The following is an 18,223-nucleotide window of genomic DNA, read 5'->3' on the forward strand; positions in this document are numbered from 1 at the left end:
GTCTTTAGGGTAACCTTCTAGCCCACAACAAACTTCACTAGAGAACTGTTCGTTTAAACACCTCAGTACTACAAAATTATTTTCAAATCATTCTTATAAAGTAAATTAAGCAAGTATTTAGCTTTTTAAAAAAAATGTTATTTTAATCTACACCTTCCTGACAAGATTTCTGTCTAAGTCAGGCCCAAATATAAACTGACTGTTTAGAGTCAGAACTCCTCTTGACAAAAGGATATTGTAGGGCTAGTCACTACCATGCAGTGCCAACTATATTATTATTCTACACTGAAAGACCTGTAGAAAGTATCTCTAATTTAGATGCCACTGACATATCGGAGAAACCTACCACCTGGTTATTTACGCCACTCAATGGTGAGACACGCTTGCCTGGACATACAAATGTCATTGGCACTCTGCCTAGAATTCCATGCCCAGATATGTATCCCAGTATGAAGTGCTCTGTCACTTCCCTACATGGTCATCTTTTTGCAAACACCATGTCAAAGGCCATCCAAATACTCTTACACTTGAGACAGAGGCATGCAGACAGTTCCTCTCACCTCCAAGTCTTGACACTAACTATGGGACATAGTATTGCTCTTGTCTACCCGCCCAGGAGCTTTCCCTTGTTTGAAACAATGTAATGCATTGTTTTCTTCTATTTAAAAAGTACAAACTATATAGCTCCCATATCTGAACTCATATTATGCTGAAGCATTTATAATATTCTTACAGCTTTTTGTATTAAGCCTTTGCCCTAAGAGGAGAGATCTTGGATGTTCATTATAACTACTGTAGTCACCTGAATTCAAAATGTATTAAATAATTTTTGCTAATATCCAAGAAAAGAAACTGAAAGCAGTATTAGTCAAGAGAGTCTGTTCGTAGAATCTAACGCCTAATGTTCATGTAGTTTAAAATATGACACATTGAGAGTTCAGAGTACTTAAGTCACAATTTATAAGAGGATTGTTCTGCAAATCAGATTTAAACAATATGATCATGCGACAAGTGACTAAATTTTAAAACATTTGCTAATGTTTGAATATACTGTTCTGTAAACAACTACCAAGAAGCTTAACATGAGTTTCCTACAGTAAGGGGGCACAAAACAGTATTCCAGTTGGTACCTGTACATGCATGCTATTCAGTAGTTGCAGTAAGGTATCACATTTGTTGACATTTGGCAGCTACTTGGCTCTCCCAGATCACTTCTTTATGTATAAAAGCCAAATATCAATTTTATGTCCAACTACAAATGCGAAATAACTGTCGAATTATGCCTATTTAGTGCAATTATGTTCTTAAGTGACACACACTAATTGAATTGAATAGATCTACTATAATTCTTAAAAAGATGATCCTACTCCTAAACTCCGAATTATATCATGCCCTTTGCTTTTATTGTTAGGAGGGAAAAAAGAAAAAAAACGTGCTTCTGGAGTGAAATTATGTTTATTTAGGTATCAAAGGTTGGAATAAAGCTATTATAAGGAACAAAAAAGGACTTAAGTTAGCTAGCACTTTAAATCAGTGCTTTAAAAAGTTACTCAGTATCCAATCTGCTATTCTTGATTGGGTAGAGTGATTAAATTTTACTGTAGGGGACGGCATACACAAAAACAAAGGAAACGAAACAAAACCAAAACCCGGACCACACCATTAAACCCTCCATATAAAAGACAACCACCTACCCAAACATTCATCACAGTAATCTTGTATCGTGAACACATGCAAAAGCTTCAAATAATTTAGTGACCATATTTTCTGATTAACATGTTTGCTGCAAAAATAGGTCTCTAGAAGTATAACAGTTCAGGTACACAACTGAGGTTGCAAGAGTATGTACTTGAGCACTTAGTTTGCACCTCCAATTACAAATTTAGCCAATTAGGGCCAGATTTTCAGAAGGGCTCGGCCTCCATAATTGGGGCTGGATTTTCAAGGGAGCCCAGCACTCAGCAACTCCTATCGAGAGCAATCAGAGTCACTGAGTAGGCATGCTTTTAGAAAAGCTGACCCTAAATGCATAGCTGGTTGTGCCCACAATACCCAATTTGCACATTTGTGGCAACTGTGTACGTGAATTAGGCTTGCAAATACATGTGTTTGCACATCATGCCTTTTGAAAGCAAGGTCTTTAAAGCTCTAGTCTGTCCTCCGCTAAAGAAAAGATTCAAGAAAGTCTAGTGGTCATACTCCCATTATTTCTGATATTTTGGCTTGAATGAGCGCGTCACTTACAGCCCAGTCTCAGATCTCCAGACAGATTTTGTAATAAACAGAGTATGAGTGCATCAATCATTGCCAAGGAAACAAGCAACATCAAGTTTAGCAAGACTACTTTCACTTCAAGTTCGAAGTGCTCAGGGAAGACAGAGTTGGATGATGCATGCCTTTGCTTAAATATATCTTCAACAAACCTCAACATGTCATGAGAAAAGTGGACAAGTACAAAACTATTTGCTTTTTTTTTATGTCTAATGATTCAAAACATTCCCATAACACTGATGTCCTGTAATGATGTCTGTTTCGGTTTCCTGAAATTGATGTGAATCTTCCTGCAAATGTCAGATGAATCAGTTAGACCAGATTTACAATAAAACTAATTATTGCACAATTTAACATTTAAGGAGCCAGGAAGATATTTTGTTTTTAATTCAAGTTGCACTTCAGTGTGTCATTTTAACCACCAATATATACTTTCATACTAGAACATGTTTATGGCCTTGAGCAGTATTGCCTTAAGAATCCTCAAGCAGTTGGCATATTCGGAAAAGTTAATTTTGTTCCAACTGCAAAAATCTAGCAACTACTGCCTTCTATTAAGAGAAATCCCCCACTAGAGTCAATAAGGCACAGAAAGGAGATCTTGTAGTGCTGTGGAAAGCCTGTGGGCTCCGCAGGTGTTCCATGTGTAGTTTCAAAGAGTCCCCCCCTCACAGGGACAAAAAGAGTCAAGTAACATGATCCCCCGGCTTTTCCACTTTACAAAAGTTGCTCAGTTGAAAACAAGCAATTCAGTTTCACCTGCACTCCAGTGAATTGGCAATACAGTAAAATCAGTCAGTATTTCCTTATGATTGGATGCTACAAACTACAATACATACCCTCAGGCTGATTATCCACTTGCAATTCTATTAATAATTCTTTACAGTATAATACCAAAGTAATGTGTCCCTGACAAAGCAAATTGCTTTCAGAGATTACTATTCTATTTCTGGCACTTCAAGTCAGGTCCAAAATTGCTGCAGTAAGCTTCTAGCCCCAAAGTCTACATCACTTTTGTGTGGCCCCCCTGAGAAAAAAGAATTAAAATCAGTGACTTTTTGCTGTTGAAACAAGTAAATTCAGAACCTTGATTTTACAAATACCCATCTTACGAACGATCAGTTATATGAACCACTTTTCCCAATGAAAGTTTAAAAGATAAATAAATAAGTAACCAGGAAAGCAGTGTCAAAGAACAAATCGACATCCCTTCATGTTCTGATGCCGTCAATGAAATGGAAATCAGTTTGCAGCGCACCATATTGCCACTTGTGCACCATACTCATTAATTTTGAGATGTTCAATTTCATGAACTTTTCATTCCCAATTAGTTTGTAAAAGAGAGGTTAACAGCAAAAAAGCCTCTGTTTAAGTCTGAGTGTGACTGTATGACACCAGAAGTACAGAAAGTGAAATAAGAGAAGTGTGACACTAACTGAAATCCAGAGACCGTATGCCGCTTCATGGTCTATTAAAGCAGTTAATATAATCAGCACTTGATGTTTGTATCTGCTTTTGGCCAAGTGTCCCTATTGGTACTCCACATCATGGAGCGTGCGCGCCTGTGCATTCCAGATTGGAGATATTCTCAGTAGTGTCTGGGGATCCGTCCCTGCATCTGAGCACAAGGATGTCTGGGATATGAGGGTATATAGAGAACGGGCAGACCTGCCACCAGTCCAATTCTTTCTCAACCACAAAAGTTCAGTGAAAGACTCCAAGGCAGAAAGGAAGGAAGTGGGGCACCCATAGGGACACACATCTCAAAGGACTCCAGTTACTGTACACGGTGCAGTCTTTTGGTTGAGACAGTCTGTCCTTTCATACATTCTGCAAATGAGATGAAAAGCCTGGGGGAAGCCCTAAAGACTCCAAGCTCCCCAACCCTCCTGGCAGAGTTGATGGTTATGAGGAATGAAGTCTTAAGGGACATATGAAGGAGGGAACAGTTCCTTATTGGTTCAAATGGGGGATTTCTTCAGCACATTGAGGACTAAGTTTAGGTCCCATGGCAGAACTGGTTCCTTAACATGTGGGAAGAGGTTGAACAAGCCTTTGATAACCCTCATAATGGTTGGGGGGTAGTGATGAAGTCTGAAAACCTCTCATGGGGGAGTGAAAAGCTGTGATGGCAGCTAGGTGAAACTCAGCAATAATCCCATGGTTTTTAAATTGAACAGGTAATTGAGAATGTGCATTAGACTAGAGGAGGCACAGATCGGGGACTGTACCAAGTCTGGAAGTGTCTCCATTTATGCAGGTAAGTTTTCCTTGTCAAGGGTTTTCTGCTATGAAGCAATACCGTCTGTACCTCTGGGGAGCAGTCTTGCTCTACACCAGGGAGCCATATCGCAGCCACGCCTTGAGGTGAAGCACTGAAGTTTGGATGGTGATGGATCCTGACTCCTGAGGAGATTTGCTGTCAGGAGAAGATGGAGAGTGGGGTCACAGAGACATGCGAACCTGCCCTGGGAACCATACCTGTCCTGGCCATGATGGTGTTTCCATTTCTTCAGAACCTTGAGCAGGAAGGGAGTTGGGGGGGAGGGGGGAGGATAAGAGTACAGCAATATGCGAGGCCAAAGAATGACCAGAGCATCTCCCATCAAGTTGTGATCATGCCCCCCTCTTGAGCAGAAGCCTCTGTACGCCACATTGGATGATGTCACAAAGAGAGCCATCTGTATATGACCCCAGGTAAGTCATCTCTTGGAATACCTCATTATTCAGCTCACACTCATGGTTGATGCTGAAAAGCCTGCCAAGGAAGTTCGCCACTGTGTTCTATAGTCCTGGTAGATAAACTGCTGAGATCTGTATGCAGTGTGATATGCACTACTTCCATAGTTTTATGGATTCAGTGCAAAAGGACCGCGATCTTGCTCCTCCATGAAGACTGATATAATATGTTGCTGCTCTGTTGTCCAGGAGTATTCTGATTGGGTGGTCCCTTATGATGGGTCGAAAGTGCTGACAAGTGATTCATTACAATACACCAATATGGAAGATTACCTCCTGAGGTATATTGCCCTACCTATTTGCCCTGACTTGAAAGGTTTTGGAAGTGTGTGTCCTGGCCTATCATGAGGTGTCTGTAGCAAGTACCCTTGTGGGAGGAGATTCCAAGAATGGAACTCCCACGCACACCTTTTGTGGATCCTTCTCCCAGTTTAGAGAACCAATGACCCTCAGAAGTACAAATACTCCTTGGACAGGCCTTGCCTGTTGGAGGGGTAGAAAGTTCTCAGCCAGGCCCGAGGACACCCAGAGTGTAGTGTTGCTAAGGGTGTCACAAACACAGAGGCTGTCATATGGCCCAGAAGTTGCAGGCATGCCCTTGTTCTGGTTTGTGGGCTCTGTTGTATTGTTGAGATGAGGTTGGACATAGTGGCAAATCTGTCCTGGAAGAAGTATGCTCTGGTGGTGGTGGTGGTGGTGGAGTCCTCAGTGATGCCGATAAAATCTAACCTTTCAGGACCCAATTGTCCAGGTAGGGAAAAACTGTACTCTCAACTGGCAAAAATGGGTTGTGACAGCTGAGAGGATTTTGATAAGACCCTTGGCATGGCGGAGAGGCTGAGGGTAGGACACAATATTGGTAATGGTCTCTGCCTACCACAAAATGTAAGAAATGTCTGTATCCCTCAAGATTTCGGTGACCAAGACATGGAGGTAGATGGGGTACTGTTTTTATGAGATCTGCTCTTGAAGGAGAAGATGATCTTACACTTGGCTGATATATGGATGTCTCCGAAATAGAGGCACTGAGAATGTCAATCATCGACCGGGATAGGGTCCCAGAAAGAAAGACAGCACTTAAAGACTGGGGATTCCGGCATACCACAGAAACATCAATTATTGTTAACTAAGGTCACTATAACTGCATGCTACCATATACAAGACAAGCTCAGGACAGGGTTAGGGAATTTTAAAGATTCTGAATGAGAAAAAGCTGGGCCAAGAGCCAATGCTAACTTCTCTTTGAGAGCACACTTTCCCTGCATATTAAAAATAGCAGGATAGTTAACTTTAAGGGTACATAGTTATCTCCCCTCTGGATGGCTACTCTAATAACTAAATCCAAAGTGGGAAGAAAGATCAGAAGAAATTTAAGCTGTATATCAATTTATTATCTTAAAAGGATAACCATCTGACTGCCAGTAAGGCCTACAAAAATGTGAATACAACTATTTGTGACGTATTTTCAACAAGATCCACCTATAGACTTTGCACAGAAACTAAGTAGCAAAATCCTTAAAACAAAGGAAAAAAAGAAAAGAAAAGAAAAAAGAAACCATTGATAGTCCAGTTAGGAGTAGACAACACAATGTATTTTCACTTACAAGATAGCAGTCTCTCCAAAGTATAAGAGAATGTTACTTGTATTTTTTAGGAAGTGATGCAAGATTAGAAGTTGAATACCAGTGTTTCAATAGAAGCCATCCTGCTTTATTACAGGTATTTTTTAATCATTAAAAAGGACGATTAAAAAAATTGAAAATTACCAACTATTACAAACAACATTTAAAATGGTGACATTGGGAAGATTAGAGAAAAGTTTGGTTTTGTTAAGTTTACTTTGCACATTGTTATTTTTCCTTTTTGTTTGTATGTTTTCCATACAGCCATGGGGAGAGGGGGAAAAAAAAAAACAACCAACCAAACATATTAAAAACCTGTAATCCAGTTAAAAGCAAAAGATGTCCTTGCTACTATGTCTACCAATTAAAAGGTAATAGTAACCTAAGACAATTCAAAGTTAGAAGTACTCATTTAAGGTAATTACAGATGAATGGTGGAGGTCGAATTTTCAATAATGCATAAATGAGGTGCCTAACTTGCACTATGCGTGCTTTTTAAAAAATCCCACCCAGGGCCTCAAACTCTTAAAATTAACCAAGGCCCTTTAGACATATGTAAACCTGTATTATTAATAAAAGGTATCTCACCAGCTACTTCCACAATATCACCAGGGACAATGTCTCTTGCTTTAATCCTTTGTACACTTTTTCTGTCTTGTCGATATACTTTGCCCATTTCAGGTTCATATTCTTTAAGAGCTTCAATAGCGTTTTCAGCATTTCTTTCCTGAAAGAGGAAAAATAAGATGTGAGGTTTTAAAAGCTAGAGGTACTGCCAATTCTGACAACTAGAATAGTCACCTTCTAGTTTTCCACATGTAGCATTACATGAATACTATTTACTCAGTTATTCTATGTTCATTCACAAAGAAGATACTTATTAGACCCACCCCCGTATGTGGTTGCAACTTCAAAGTGAAGTTGCAGTCTGGAAAGCACAACAATAGAATTCAGATATTAGTGAGCCCTTAAACATCTAGAAGCCATTGCCTTGAAATTTACAGTTACCTCTCCAGAACGTCCATTATGTTTTGGTAGCTGGAGATCATGCAAACTACATATTAAGGGATCATACGGTTATGTTTTGATGCAAAGCAACTCTCCAGCAGAAACATCTATTAAAACTAAATGATTCTACCCTAGTTCAGCTGTGCTTTATTAAATAGAACACCTCCTCCGAGACTCAAATATACATCCATCCCACATCAGTCTGATGTTTTCACTAGTTATTGATAGAAATTAAGATAGTGAAAAAAATCCAATCATTAAACTTCCTCCAATACTGTTCTTGTATCCCTCCTTTAGGTCTTTGTTCCACATTTGAACCATGTCAGATTAAGAGGCATGGACATATCCACTTACAACAGCTCCTTTGTTATCTAGCTTGGAAATAACTATTGTCCAAAAGCTCTTTTCTTTGCACTTGTAAAGTAAGGACACTACATGACATTTCACACCCATTACTTGCCAACAAAGTACCTACAACTTCCCAGATATCGTGCCAAAGCTGGAGCTCCAGAAAAGAAGGCAACGCACTTAAGAGTACGAACAGAAATTGTAACTATTTTTAGCATCGATACACACAAAAAAAAAAAAAAAAAAAAAACACCTGAATCTTCTTTCCATAATTAAGCTATGAATGAGTTACAGAAGATTGGACCTTAAAAATGACAAGAACCTTAAACTTTATTCTTTTCTTAAAGCATCTATGGGTACGTCTACAATGCAGCTGGGAGGCGCAATTCCCAGCTTCAATAGATACACACGTCCTAGATTTGACCAATCTAGTGCACTAAAAAGAGCAGTGAGATAGCAGTAGCACAGGTGGCACTAGCACAGATTGACCAGTAACATCTTAAACATAGTATTGTCTAGGTTTAGATGACAGAACCAGTAAAACACCAGCAGCCTATCTCCCCGAGCTCTACTGCTGTTACCACCAGAGGAAGTACTATGATGAGAAATTAAGAAAAATATTAGTACAGACATCTTAAGTCTGCCCTGTTGAGTATAGAAATTCAAAGAGGATGCTTTTTGGTATACAAAACTTACACCAACTTTTCCAGACTTACACCAGCTGCCAAAGGTTCTCTCATCTAGTACATGTCTGAATTGTATAAAGGCAGACAATTGTCTTTGGAAATTCAAACCATGAGCCATTAGAGCCTAATTTGTCAGCTGGTAACACACAACTGATTGCTCATGGCCAACTGATTGCTCATGTTTAGTACCAGTTCCAGCAGGCAATGAAACACCTTGAACTACACACGTTACATCAGCTGATCTGGTGAACGTTGTGAAATAACTGGCGGGGGAAGAGAGATGGGGATGCCATATATACTAGCAGCTACGAGGTACCTTAGGTGTAAGGAAGCTGGGGAGTATGGCCTAAACCCATGGCATTTCCCCTCTCCACTGGATGAAAAGCAGAATTTAAGCTCTTGCTCATGAGCATAGGTTACTCTGCATATACAGATAGGCACTGAGGTCTATTAAGTTTCAATGACCCTATTAAATTTGAGGGGCAAAGAAACAAGAATTATCAAATCAAATATAGAAGCTATCTGATAGAAGATCATAGTTAACTCAGTCTTCAGAGTTAGCAGCTCAATAAATGAATTCCATCTTAGAGATCAAGATACATGGGTCATCAGACATAAATAAATGCCACATCAGAAAACAAGCGCCCCTCCCCCCCATCTAATATTTGAAATTGCCAAAAAGAAATTTTACTTCACTGTCTAAAGTCAGCCCTTCAAAAGTTTAAATCCAGTTCTCCAAGCTGGTTTTCTCTGAAATATCCAGAATACCTTTTTTTTTTTTTTTTTTTTTTTTAATATAAAGGCAGTCAACAATTGCATCTCCATCACCCACAAAACAAAAAAGAAAACAAGACAGAGAAAGTTTCATGAGAGTTAAGACCGAGCTCCTGCCCAGATTCTCCATTAGTATTATCTAAAAACTTTAAAGGGCTGAAAGAGGAAATGTTTTTTAAAAATCAATTAAAGACAGATTAACTTAAACATTTAAAGTTTCTTCCAACAAAGAACATAGTGACTACATCCTTACCCAGTACATCTCTTTATACCCAATAAACCCAGGATAGCCTCAAATTTATTCTCTTATATTTCTATTTTGTGTTGAATTACAATGTTCAAGTATTGGACAATGAATTAAAGCTATTTAGTTTTTTTTTATTCTGCTCTTTTAAAAACTCAATCTTTTTGAAGTTTTTCTGACTGCACAAGTTCATTTACTTCTGGAATTTTTCAACCTATCACCAAGTAACAGAAAAAGTTTTGATGTAGGGATTATTGCATTAGGATAGGCTAGTTTTTATTATATGTGCATGTGAGTGAGTATATTGTAGATTTTAAAACTGTATGAAATTGATGGTTTTGAATAAATGAATCACCTAGAATCAGATACAGGCACTGAAAAGTGTAAACATTTTTCATCTTTTTAATTATATTATATAGCATAATCCCTCCATCTTCCATAGAAAAAGATATCCACCACCAACTAAAGTTTTCTCTGCATTTAAGGAGAATGCTTGTGGGGGAGGGAGACATGGAGAAGCAGGAAGCCAGACTTCAGATGACACGCCCACATAGGAAGTTTCTTCCTACACTGATTTTATCATGGTCTCAAACAGATCCAATGATTTCTGGTTTTGGACTTTTAGCACCTAGAAATCAGAGACACGCACTGGAAAAAGAAATCTTGAAGTTAAACTGCAAATTTTATTCCTCTAGAGTAAATATTCATATCAATAATACAGCATCATAATCCATCTACCCACAGCAGTGATTTTGCAAAGGGGAAAATATCAAATTTCCAAGTGATAGAATGTACACAAAGTTGTTCTTTTTTTTTTAAATTAAGTTACTGAAAGTCCACAGAATTACCCCTATAAATGGCATCTAGCGGAAGCAACAACTACTTTTATGGAGGATAGCAGTCTTCTCTTGCTCCCCACTTGTGACCTTAAGGACAAAAAAAGGCAAGGCAAGAAATGCCCCTCTAACCCTTACCCCACCTAAAGAGCAAGTGAGGATTTTTAGCTTCCCTATAAATTGCCAACAAAAAGTGGAAGCCAAGGCTGAGATTTTCAAAACTACCTAAGAGATCTGGAGACCCAGTTACCATTAAAATTAGGAGAATTGGATGCCCAATTTCAATTAGGCACCTTTGAAAGTTTCAGCCCTAAAACATAACAGCTCCCTCACATCAAAATTCAATGATATCACTCTGAAAGTCTGCTCTCTTTCAAAAATCTCTCCTCTTCAACTCTCCCTTCTGGTTTACTAGGGACAGGGGGCAGTTTAAAAGTGGCCTTCTCCTGAACTTACTGGTAGGGCCGGCTCCAGGCACCAGCATAGCAAGCAGGTGCCTGGGGCGGCCAATGCAGAGGGGGGCGGCACGTCCAGCGGGAGGGCCGTCACTCCCTCTCAGAGCGAAGGACCTGCCGCTGAATTGCTGCCGTAGAATGAAGCGGCAGTAGAGCTGCCGCCGATCGCGGCTTTTTTTTTTTTTTTGCTGCTGCTTGGGGCGGCAAAAACGCTAGAGCCGGCCCTGCTTACTGGATAGGAAGTGCCAGTACCATGGCTGGTCAGAAGATACCACTACCTATCCCCCTCTTACAATAGCATATACATTGATTATTCTGTTACTTGCCTTTCCATGGATGGGGGTGAAGATTCTCGTATTTAATGACCACACTGGGAGGAGAGGTATGGAGATTCTGCACTGGAGAACCACATTAGCCTCACTGGGATTTACTCCAAGACAAAGCAGCTGCTGTGATGAAGCAGGCTGGAGGAAGCAACTTCCATAGCCCTCCCCTCCAGGCAAGACCTTCCTAGATTCTCACTTTTCAGCAGACAAGAGTACCTGCAGGACACAGCTCTTTCCATCCTGACCACTGCCTTACTCACCGGGACTATTTCCTTAGCAGGTATGGGAGGTCGGGGGACTGCCACCTTCTTCCAGTGATGCTGCTGCAAGGAGCTACTGAAGTCAAGAGCAGGGATTGAAGGGGAGGAGGAAGGTGGCACAATGACTGTCATCATGATGTACCCTACACTTTTTTTTTAAATAAAGTGGGAGGTGTGTAGGTGTAAAGATACCAACTGCCAAGAACAAGAACTCAGAGGCTTTGATGAGACATCATATTTTAGTGCAAAAAATATTTTAAAGACAATTTCTTCACATGAAAGAGCGTTTGATTTTATTTTAGAAGGTTTAGATTAGGCAGATGATGCAGAATTTGTAATATTTACTCTGCCACACAGAAGTTAATACATTCATAGTTCTGCTCTAACTGACTAGAAACACTTATACTCTAACTTGGTAACAAAGTGGTCCTATGCACTAGTTCTCATTAAGGACTCCTGTAGAAAACAAGAGAAGTTTTTTTGCATGGAGTGAATTAAAAAGATTCACCTGTAAAATCTTAACTGATTTTCAAAAAAAAAATAAAAAAATTTTTTGGTAGGGATTACAGGAAAGTAATTTTATAGAGAAAGCAGATCAGAAGGGTTTTTGTGGGTTTTTTTTTTTTTTTTGATTAGGAGGTTGTGGTGACAGAGTCAGGCTGATGATGTGCAGGATCTTACAATCTTAACTTTGAAGACAGTTTTTCAAAGCAGTGCAGTGGATTTACCCACACATTCCATTAATTTCAATGAACATATCTACTGAACTATATATGTAAAAAGACTTGATATTCACAAGAGTCTTGTTTGTTTAAAAAAAAGCACAGAAAAGTTTGAATATAGCAGCAATGACAAACCATTTAGAATTTACTGGCTGTTTTCCATTAGAATAAATGCACTCATGATGGAGAGCTATTTTAAATCTATTATATGAATGTAAGAGAATTTAATTTTTCTTGGATAATTCTCCAAATGTACAAGTTATTCACAAATCTAAGTCAAAAGGCATTATGTAGGTGCACTGACTTCAGTGCAAGCCTCTTGGGGGTTTAATAGCTTTAAACAAATCATCACACAAGCGTAACCATTTAAATATATCTAAATGGTTCCAAGAATGCCTTTGATTCTTTCAGCATGGAAATCAGTAGGTTTCTGATCTACAGCCTTCAGCTGAGTGCCCATTATACACTTTGGATTTTTTTCTTTGAATTGATTTTGTCATACTTGCTTTTAAGGCGAGTAGTTAATAGCAGAGTCCTTGTTGCAATGTATACTAAAAGGAAAAAGCTGGTCTATTAGGGATGCTTCAACAAACAAGTGTATTCTACACATTGGCTTTTTCTCTTGCTAAGTTAGACTTGTGCATGCATTCTAGAGTGGGGTAAAACCCAAAGCATAAATATGGTTGCCTTGTTAACCTGCACTAAACTTTATTCCCCCATCTTCACTAGATTTAGTGAGGGGAGTTTTAAACCAACATGAAGTATTAATTTATTCCAATCCAACACTAGAGGAAGAGCTTTTATATTCCTGGTAATTTTTTTTAGGAAAAGAACTCTTTTAGGACTAAGTTCTTTGTGGCAGGATTTTGGTCTACCTCTATGTACGGTGCCTATACAAACTTAATTGGATACTACTTTAATAAATAAGTTAAAGACCCTAGATTTTGACAAACTTGAACAAAGCTTCCAAAAGAACAAGTACTATGTCACTATTTAACATCACTTCAGCTTTGAGGGTGAGGAAAAGGTGTAAGGAACTGCTCTATTGGTATGTTCCACATATGTATGCAACATCAAATAACTTATGTATTCAACTGTGGCACCTGTGATATTCACATTTTTGAAAAATCTGACATCACAAAAAATAGGCACAGTACAACACACGAGAATATGCATTATCTGACTACAGTGTCTCTTTAAAGTTGTAAAATATTTCAACTACTTAGGTTTACAAAACTTTAGAATTAATATAGCAGGGAAAAGTTTGAAGGACTAAAGGTAAAATCTGCAGCAGCATTTGCATGTCACCGTACAATATTTCCCTTCAACTGTCAAAAATCACTGAACCCCTGAACATTTTTTCAGCTGCAAAGTAATGTATTGAATATTTTTATATTATTATGAGCATGCCTCTAAAATAAAATAAAAAGTACCCAATAAAAGTTTACCCATTTGTAATTTAAGATAAATTGTTTTGTGCAGCATTTAACCAGAAAGTTAGAATTGTGCTGCCAACTGAAATCCTTGGCTAAGAAGTCAAGTTTTTTGCCTCTTTGTTAAATTTGATTATCTCCAATAGAATTTGGACATTTAGTTCAAAACCCTGAAAATTATGAAAGTTTAGATTAGTCAGATACTACCATGAATTTGAAATTGTAACTACTCAACTCTCCATATCAAAGCCTTAAAATCAAAGCCAAATAAAAATTAAATAAAAAAGTAAACTAGTTTGGCTATTTGAATCCAAGTAAAACAATACTGCCTACTTAACTTCAGAGATGCAAGACACCAAATTTAGAAATGCATACTGTGTGTAGTTGACCTATATTTTTTATTAAATACAAATGTGAAGATTCAAGTTTTCATTGTAGTATGGAATACATAATCACATTTCTCTTTATATTTAGAAAGATCACTGAAAGAGAGAATACTAAAATTTAAGCTTGTATGTTTAATAGAATGCAGATAGCAAATATCCATACAATAAGATTCCAGGATTGGCAGTCTAGAATATAAGAGTCAATGTGAAGTGATGGAAACTGCTACCATCATGACTGAAAGATCTTTGTTCAGAATATCAATACGTTGAATCACTGAGTTTTGCAGTCTGTTAGAGCCCAATTTTTTAAGTTCTCAGCCATTTTGACTTCATGAATTATACCTGTGTGGTGTATAGCTCCAGTAATCATGGCATAGATATATGCCTAAGAGTCCTAGACCATTGTATATCTGAGGTAACCACCAATCCCCAACTTTGCTCTACATCTTATTTGCATGCAACAATTTCATTGGTTGTATGAGAAAAACTGCATAGATAGTAGTTTACCTAGTCCAACTCCCAAACCTATCCAACTGCATGGGCTTTAAGCGACGATATTATTGAGGCACACTGGTGGTGACTCCATAGTTAGGTTAAGTTCTAAAACAGTGGTGGGCAACCTGCGGCCCATCAGTGTAATCCGCTGGCGGGTCGCGAGACAGTGTTTACATTGACTGTCCGCAGGTACAGCTGCCCGCAGATCCCAGTGGCCACGGTTCACCGTTCCTGGCCAACAGGAGCTGCAGGAAGCGGCGCAAGCTGCAGGGACGTGCTGGCCACTGCTTCCCGCAACTCCCATTGGCTGGGAACAGTGGGATAGAGTGATTAATATTTGTTTCAACAGCAAATAAAAAAAATGTTCAAGAACAGCATAAATTTTTAAAACTTAATAGCAATGTTCATGAATGGCTTCTACTATGAACAACCTCTTTCCTAACGTGCTGAAAGATATATAAAGCAAGCCTATGGCCAAACACATCCATAAGGTATTCTGTGTTGTGTTTTTTAGTCTACCCACGTGTTTAACATTTCTGTAGCTTCCATTTTAGCTTTGGGTCAACACTTCATGTCGGAATTCACATGATGATTTTGGTTCCGAGTAATTTAATGTTAACAATGTATATAGTACTTTTGGTATATGCCTATACTACTTACAAAATCTGTACTGTACAAACATCATCTACTTCTACTAATCAAGAGCCTAAAGGGTTTCTGAGGTTTGGTATTATAAAAATATGTTTGCTTACCTGCCACACACCCACAATTGCATTAGCTACTAATATAAGTAAGATTACAAAAGGTTCTACAAATGCTGTGATTGTTTCTTCACCTTCTTCAAACCAGGCCAAAACCTGCAAGAGAAATCACAGTTAATCTAAATACAACAGAAATACACACACAACATTACACAAAACATGGAGTTTAGAATTTTTACAGAAATATCTATACCGTTATCACCAGGGCTGTCGATTAAATCATAGTTAACACACAAAAATTAATTCCATTTAAAAAAGTTAATCTCATTTGCAATTTTAATCACATTGCTAAACAACAGAACAACAATTGAAATTTATTAAATATTTTGGGATGTTTTTCTACATTTTCAAATACATTGATTTCAATTACAACACAGAATACAAAGTATACAATGCGCACTTTATATTATTTTTATTCCAAATATTTACTCTGTAAAAGTGATAAAAGAAATAGTATTTTTCAATTCACCTCATACAAGTACTGTAGTGCGATCTCTATCGTGAAAGTGCAACTTACAAATGCAGATTTTTTTTGGTTACATAACTGCACTCAAAAATAAAATGTAAAACTTTAGAGCCTACAAGTCCACTCAGTCCTACTTTTTGTTCAGCCAATCGCTAAGACAAACGTTTGTTTACATTTACGGGAGATAATGCTGCCCGCTTCTTACTTACAATGCCACCTGAAAGCGAGAAAAGGCATTCACATGGCACTTTTGTAGCAGGCATTGCAAGGTATTTACATATTTAAAAAAATTACTGCAACTTTATATTTATAATGTGATTGGACTTTTTGCCTGACTGGCCACTGGTTTGTATTCTGGCACAGAACCATGCCATCAATTGACGATATCAACGAATGGTAGTCTTCCCCCCCCCACCCACCCCTTTGTCAATATCAGTTTGTGGTGGGGATTTTCTACGAATACTTATTCTGCAAAGTGAAATGCCTCTCTTCCCCATTTAAAAAAAATGGACTGCACAAAAGGTGATAAAGATGAATTTCAATAAAAACTCGAACTATAAAACGGGAGAGAGTTGGAAAAAGAAACATGCCTGCCAATGTTCCCTCTAATTTTTTACATCCATGTGCAGAATGAATTTTGTTATGTGCACCAATATGGAGGTGATGTGTGGCGGGGGTGGGGCCAAGGGGTTCAGCGTGTGGGAGGGGGCTCAGGGCTGGGGCAGAGAGTTGGGGTGTTGGAGGGTGAGGGCTCCGGCTGTGGGTGCGGGCTCTAGGGTGGGGCCAGGGATGAGGGCTTTGGGTGCAGGCTGCCCCAGGGCTGCGGTGGGGGGGGGGGGGGGGGGAGAGAGAGAGAGGACTCCTTTCCCCCCCCTCCCCCCCAGTCCTCTCCCCAACCGCAGTAGCTCCGGGGCTGGGACCAGGGGAGAGGCCTTTGATAGCCTGCTGCACAGCTGTGTAGTTTAGAGGGAACTAAGATGCTTGCCTATTGTGCTCCTCTTAAGCTTTCCAGTCAGGGTACCTAACAGTCACATTAAAATGGCAGATCACGAAAGCAAAAAACTAATTAAAAAGCGGGGTAGGGATGGGAGCTAAATGAACTTGGGAGGTTTATGTAAAGATCTAACAATGTGGCTTTTTCCTCAGTTCAGCTTTATTACATTCCCAAGCAGGAGGACAAGGCAGCTAATGATTCTATACTTGTAAGGCTTCAGATGAAGTTTGGGGATTCTTTAGACTTTGTTATTTACCAGTCTCAAGCACTTCAGGTACATATGGAGAAGGCCTATTCATTGAATAAGTTCAGGCAAAATTCTGCAATAACTGAGGAGACAGAGTCTAATTCTTTAGTCAACATGTTGAGCAACAGGAAGCCTGTTAAGTGACAATAAATGGGAACAATGTGTAGAAATAATTAGTGCCGGTAGTCAGGCAACACCATTATGAGTCACTGACCAACTCAGAAGCACCTTACCAAGTAGGCCAAAAAGCAAGCAGTTACTAAAGACACCATCATTCCGCTATCATGCTGCACTAGAACTATTGCTCAATTGTGAAACACTCCAGGATGTTAAAAAGGATGAAGGATCAACAGCACAAGAGCCTTGAACAGAAATAATCTGAACCACCAAGCAAGACCAATATGAGAGCAGATTTTATTAGGATAGAGGAAATGTCCAATATTGTGACTGGCAAGGCAGCATTGGGTTAGGCTCAGATTAGAGAGTGTATAGTCTAGAGGAAAAAGAGCATAGGAGTTCCTAGCTTCTAGTCTTCAGTTCTAACCCAGGCTCTTTCACGGACTCATTGGCTGCATCTACAACCTGTAATTCACTGTTGCTGCAGCTCCACCAGTGGTAGCAATGGTGTAGGCTGCAGTTTGGATGGAACTCTAGTGTTTTTAACCACTATGTTGTTCAAGCTCTTTCTACAGACAGCCTCCACTATTGTTACAACCAGTGGAACTGCAACAGTGTTTAGTTAACATGTTATTATCCTAGTGTATATGAGGCCAGTATGTGGCCCTGGTAAAGCCACTTAGAATCTGTGTCAGTCTCCACCATATGCACGATGAAAAAATACATCTCGGAGGTCCTATGAGGAATAGTTAATCCTGCTTTGACGATATAAAGCAATGACAATGCAAGCGTTTTCCAACATTCATATCAGCACATTAGATAAGCCACATGGAGATCTGGCTGTCTCAGGAAGAACCAAAATAATGTTGTAAGGGAAACTTCTAGGTTTATGATTATGGTATCAGTACACCTGTGCTCAATAGTATCAAGTATCTAAGAGTGGTTCTCAAATTTATTTGATTGGACCCCCCCTTTTTTTGTGTCTGTAGTAGTTTACACAGCCCCACCACACAAGTACATATATTGATTAAAA

The 18,223-nt window shown here is 39.0% G+C and overlaps 1 protein-coding gene across 2 annotated transcripts in view; it reads right to left on the reverse strand.

Moving 5' to 3' along the window:
• The window catches only part of ATP2A2 (ATPase sarcoplasmic/endoplasmic reticulum Ca2+ transporting 2), a 64,134-nt gene that overhangs the window by 36,709 nt on the left and 9,202 nt on the right, over nucleotides 1–18,223 (reverse strand). Inside the window, exons 4-5 of one of the 2 annotated variants that reach the window (XM_065417998.1) lie at nucleotides 15,358–15,462; nucleotides 7,221–7,359 (exon numbers count right to left, since the gene is read on the reverse strand). In XM_065417998.1, the coding sequence (XP_065274070.1) occupies nucleotides 7,221–7,359; nucleotides 15,358–15,462 (244 nt within the window). The remainder of the gene's footprint in view (nucleotides 1–7,220; nucleotides 7,360–15,357; nucleotides 15,463–18,223) is intronic. The other variant, XM_065417999.1, reaches the window with a different exon arrangement.

Source organism: Emys orbicularis, chromosome 16 (genome assembly GCF_028017835.1).
Source record: "Emys orbicularis isolate rEmyOrb1 chromosome 16, rEmyOrb1.hap1, whole genome shotgun sequence".
Lineage (NCBI taxonomy): Eukaryota > Metazoa > Chordata > Testudines > Emydidae > Emys > Emys orbicularis.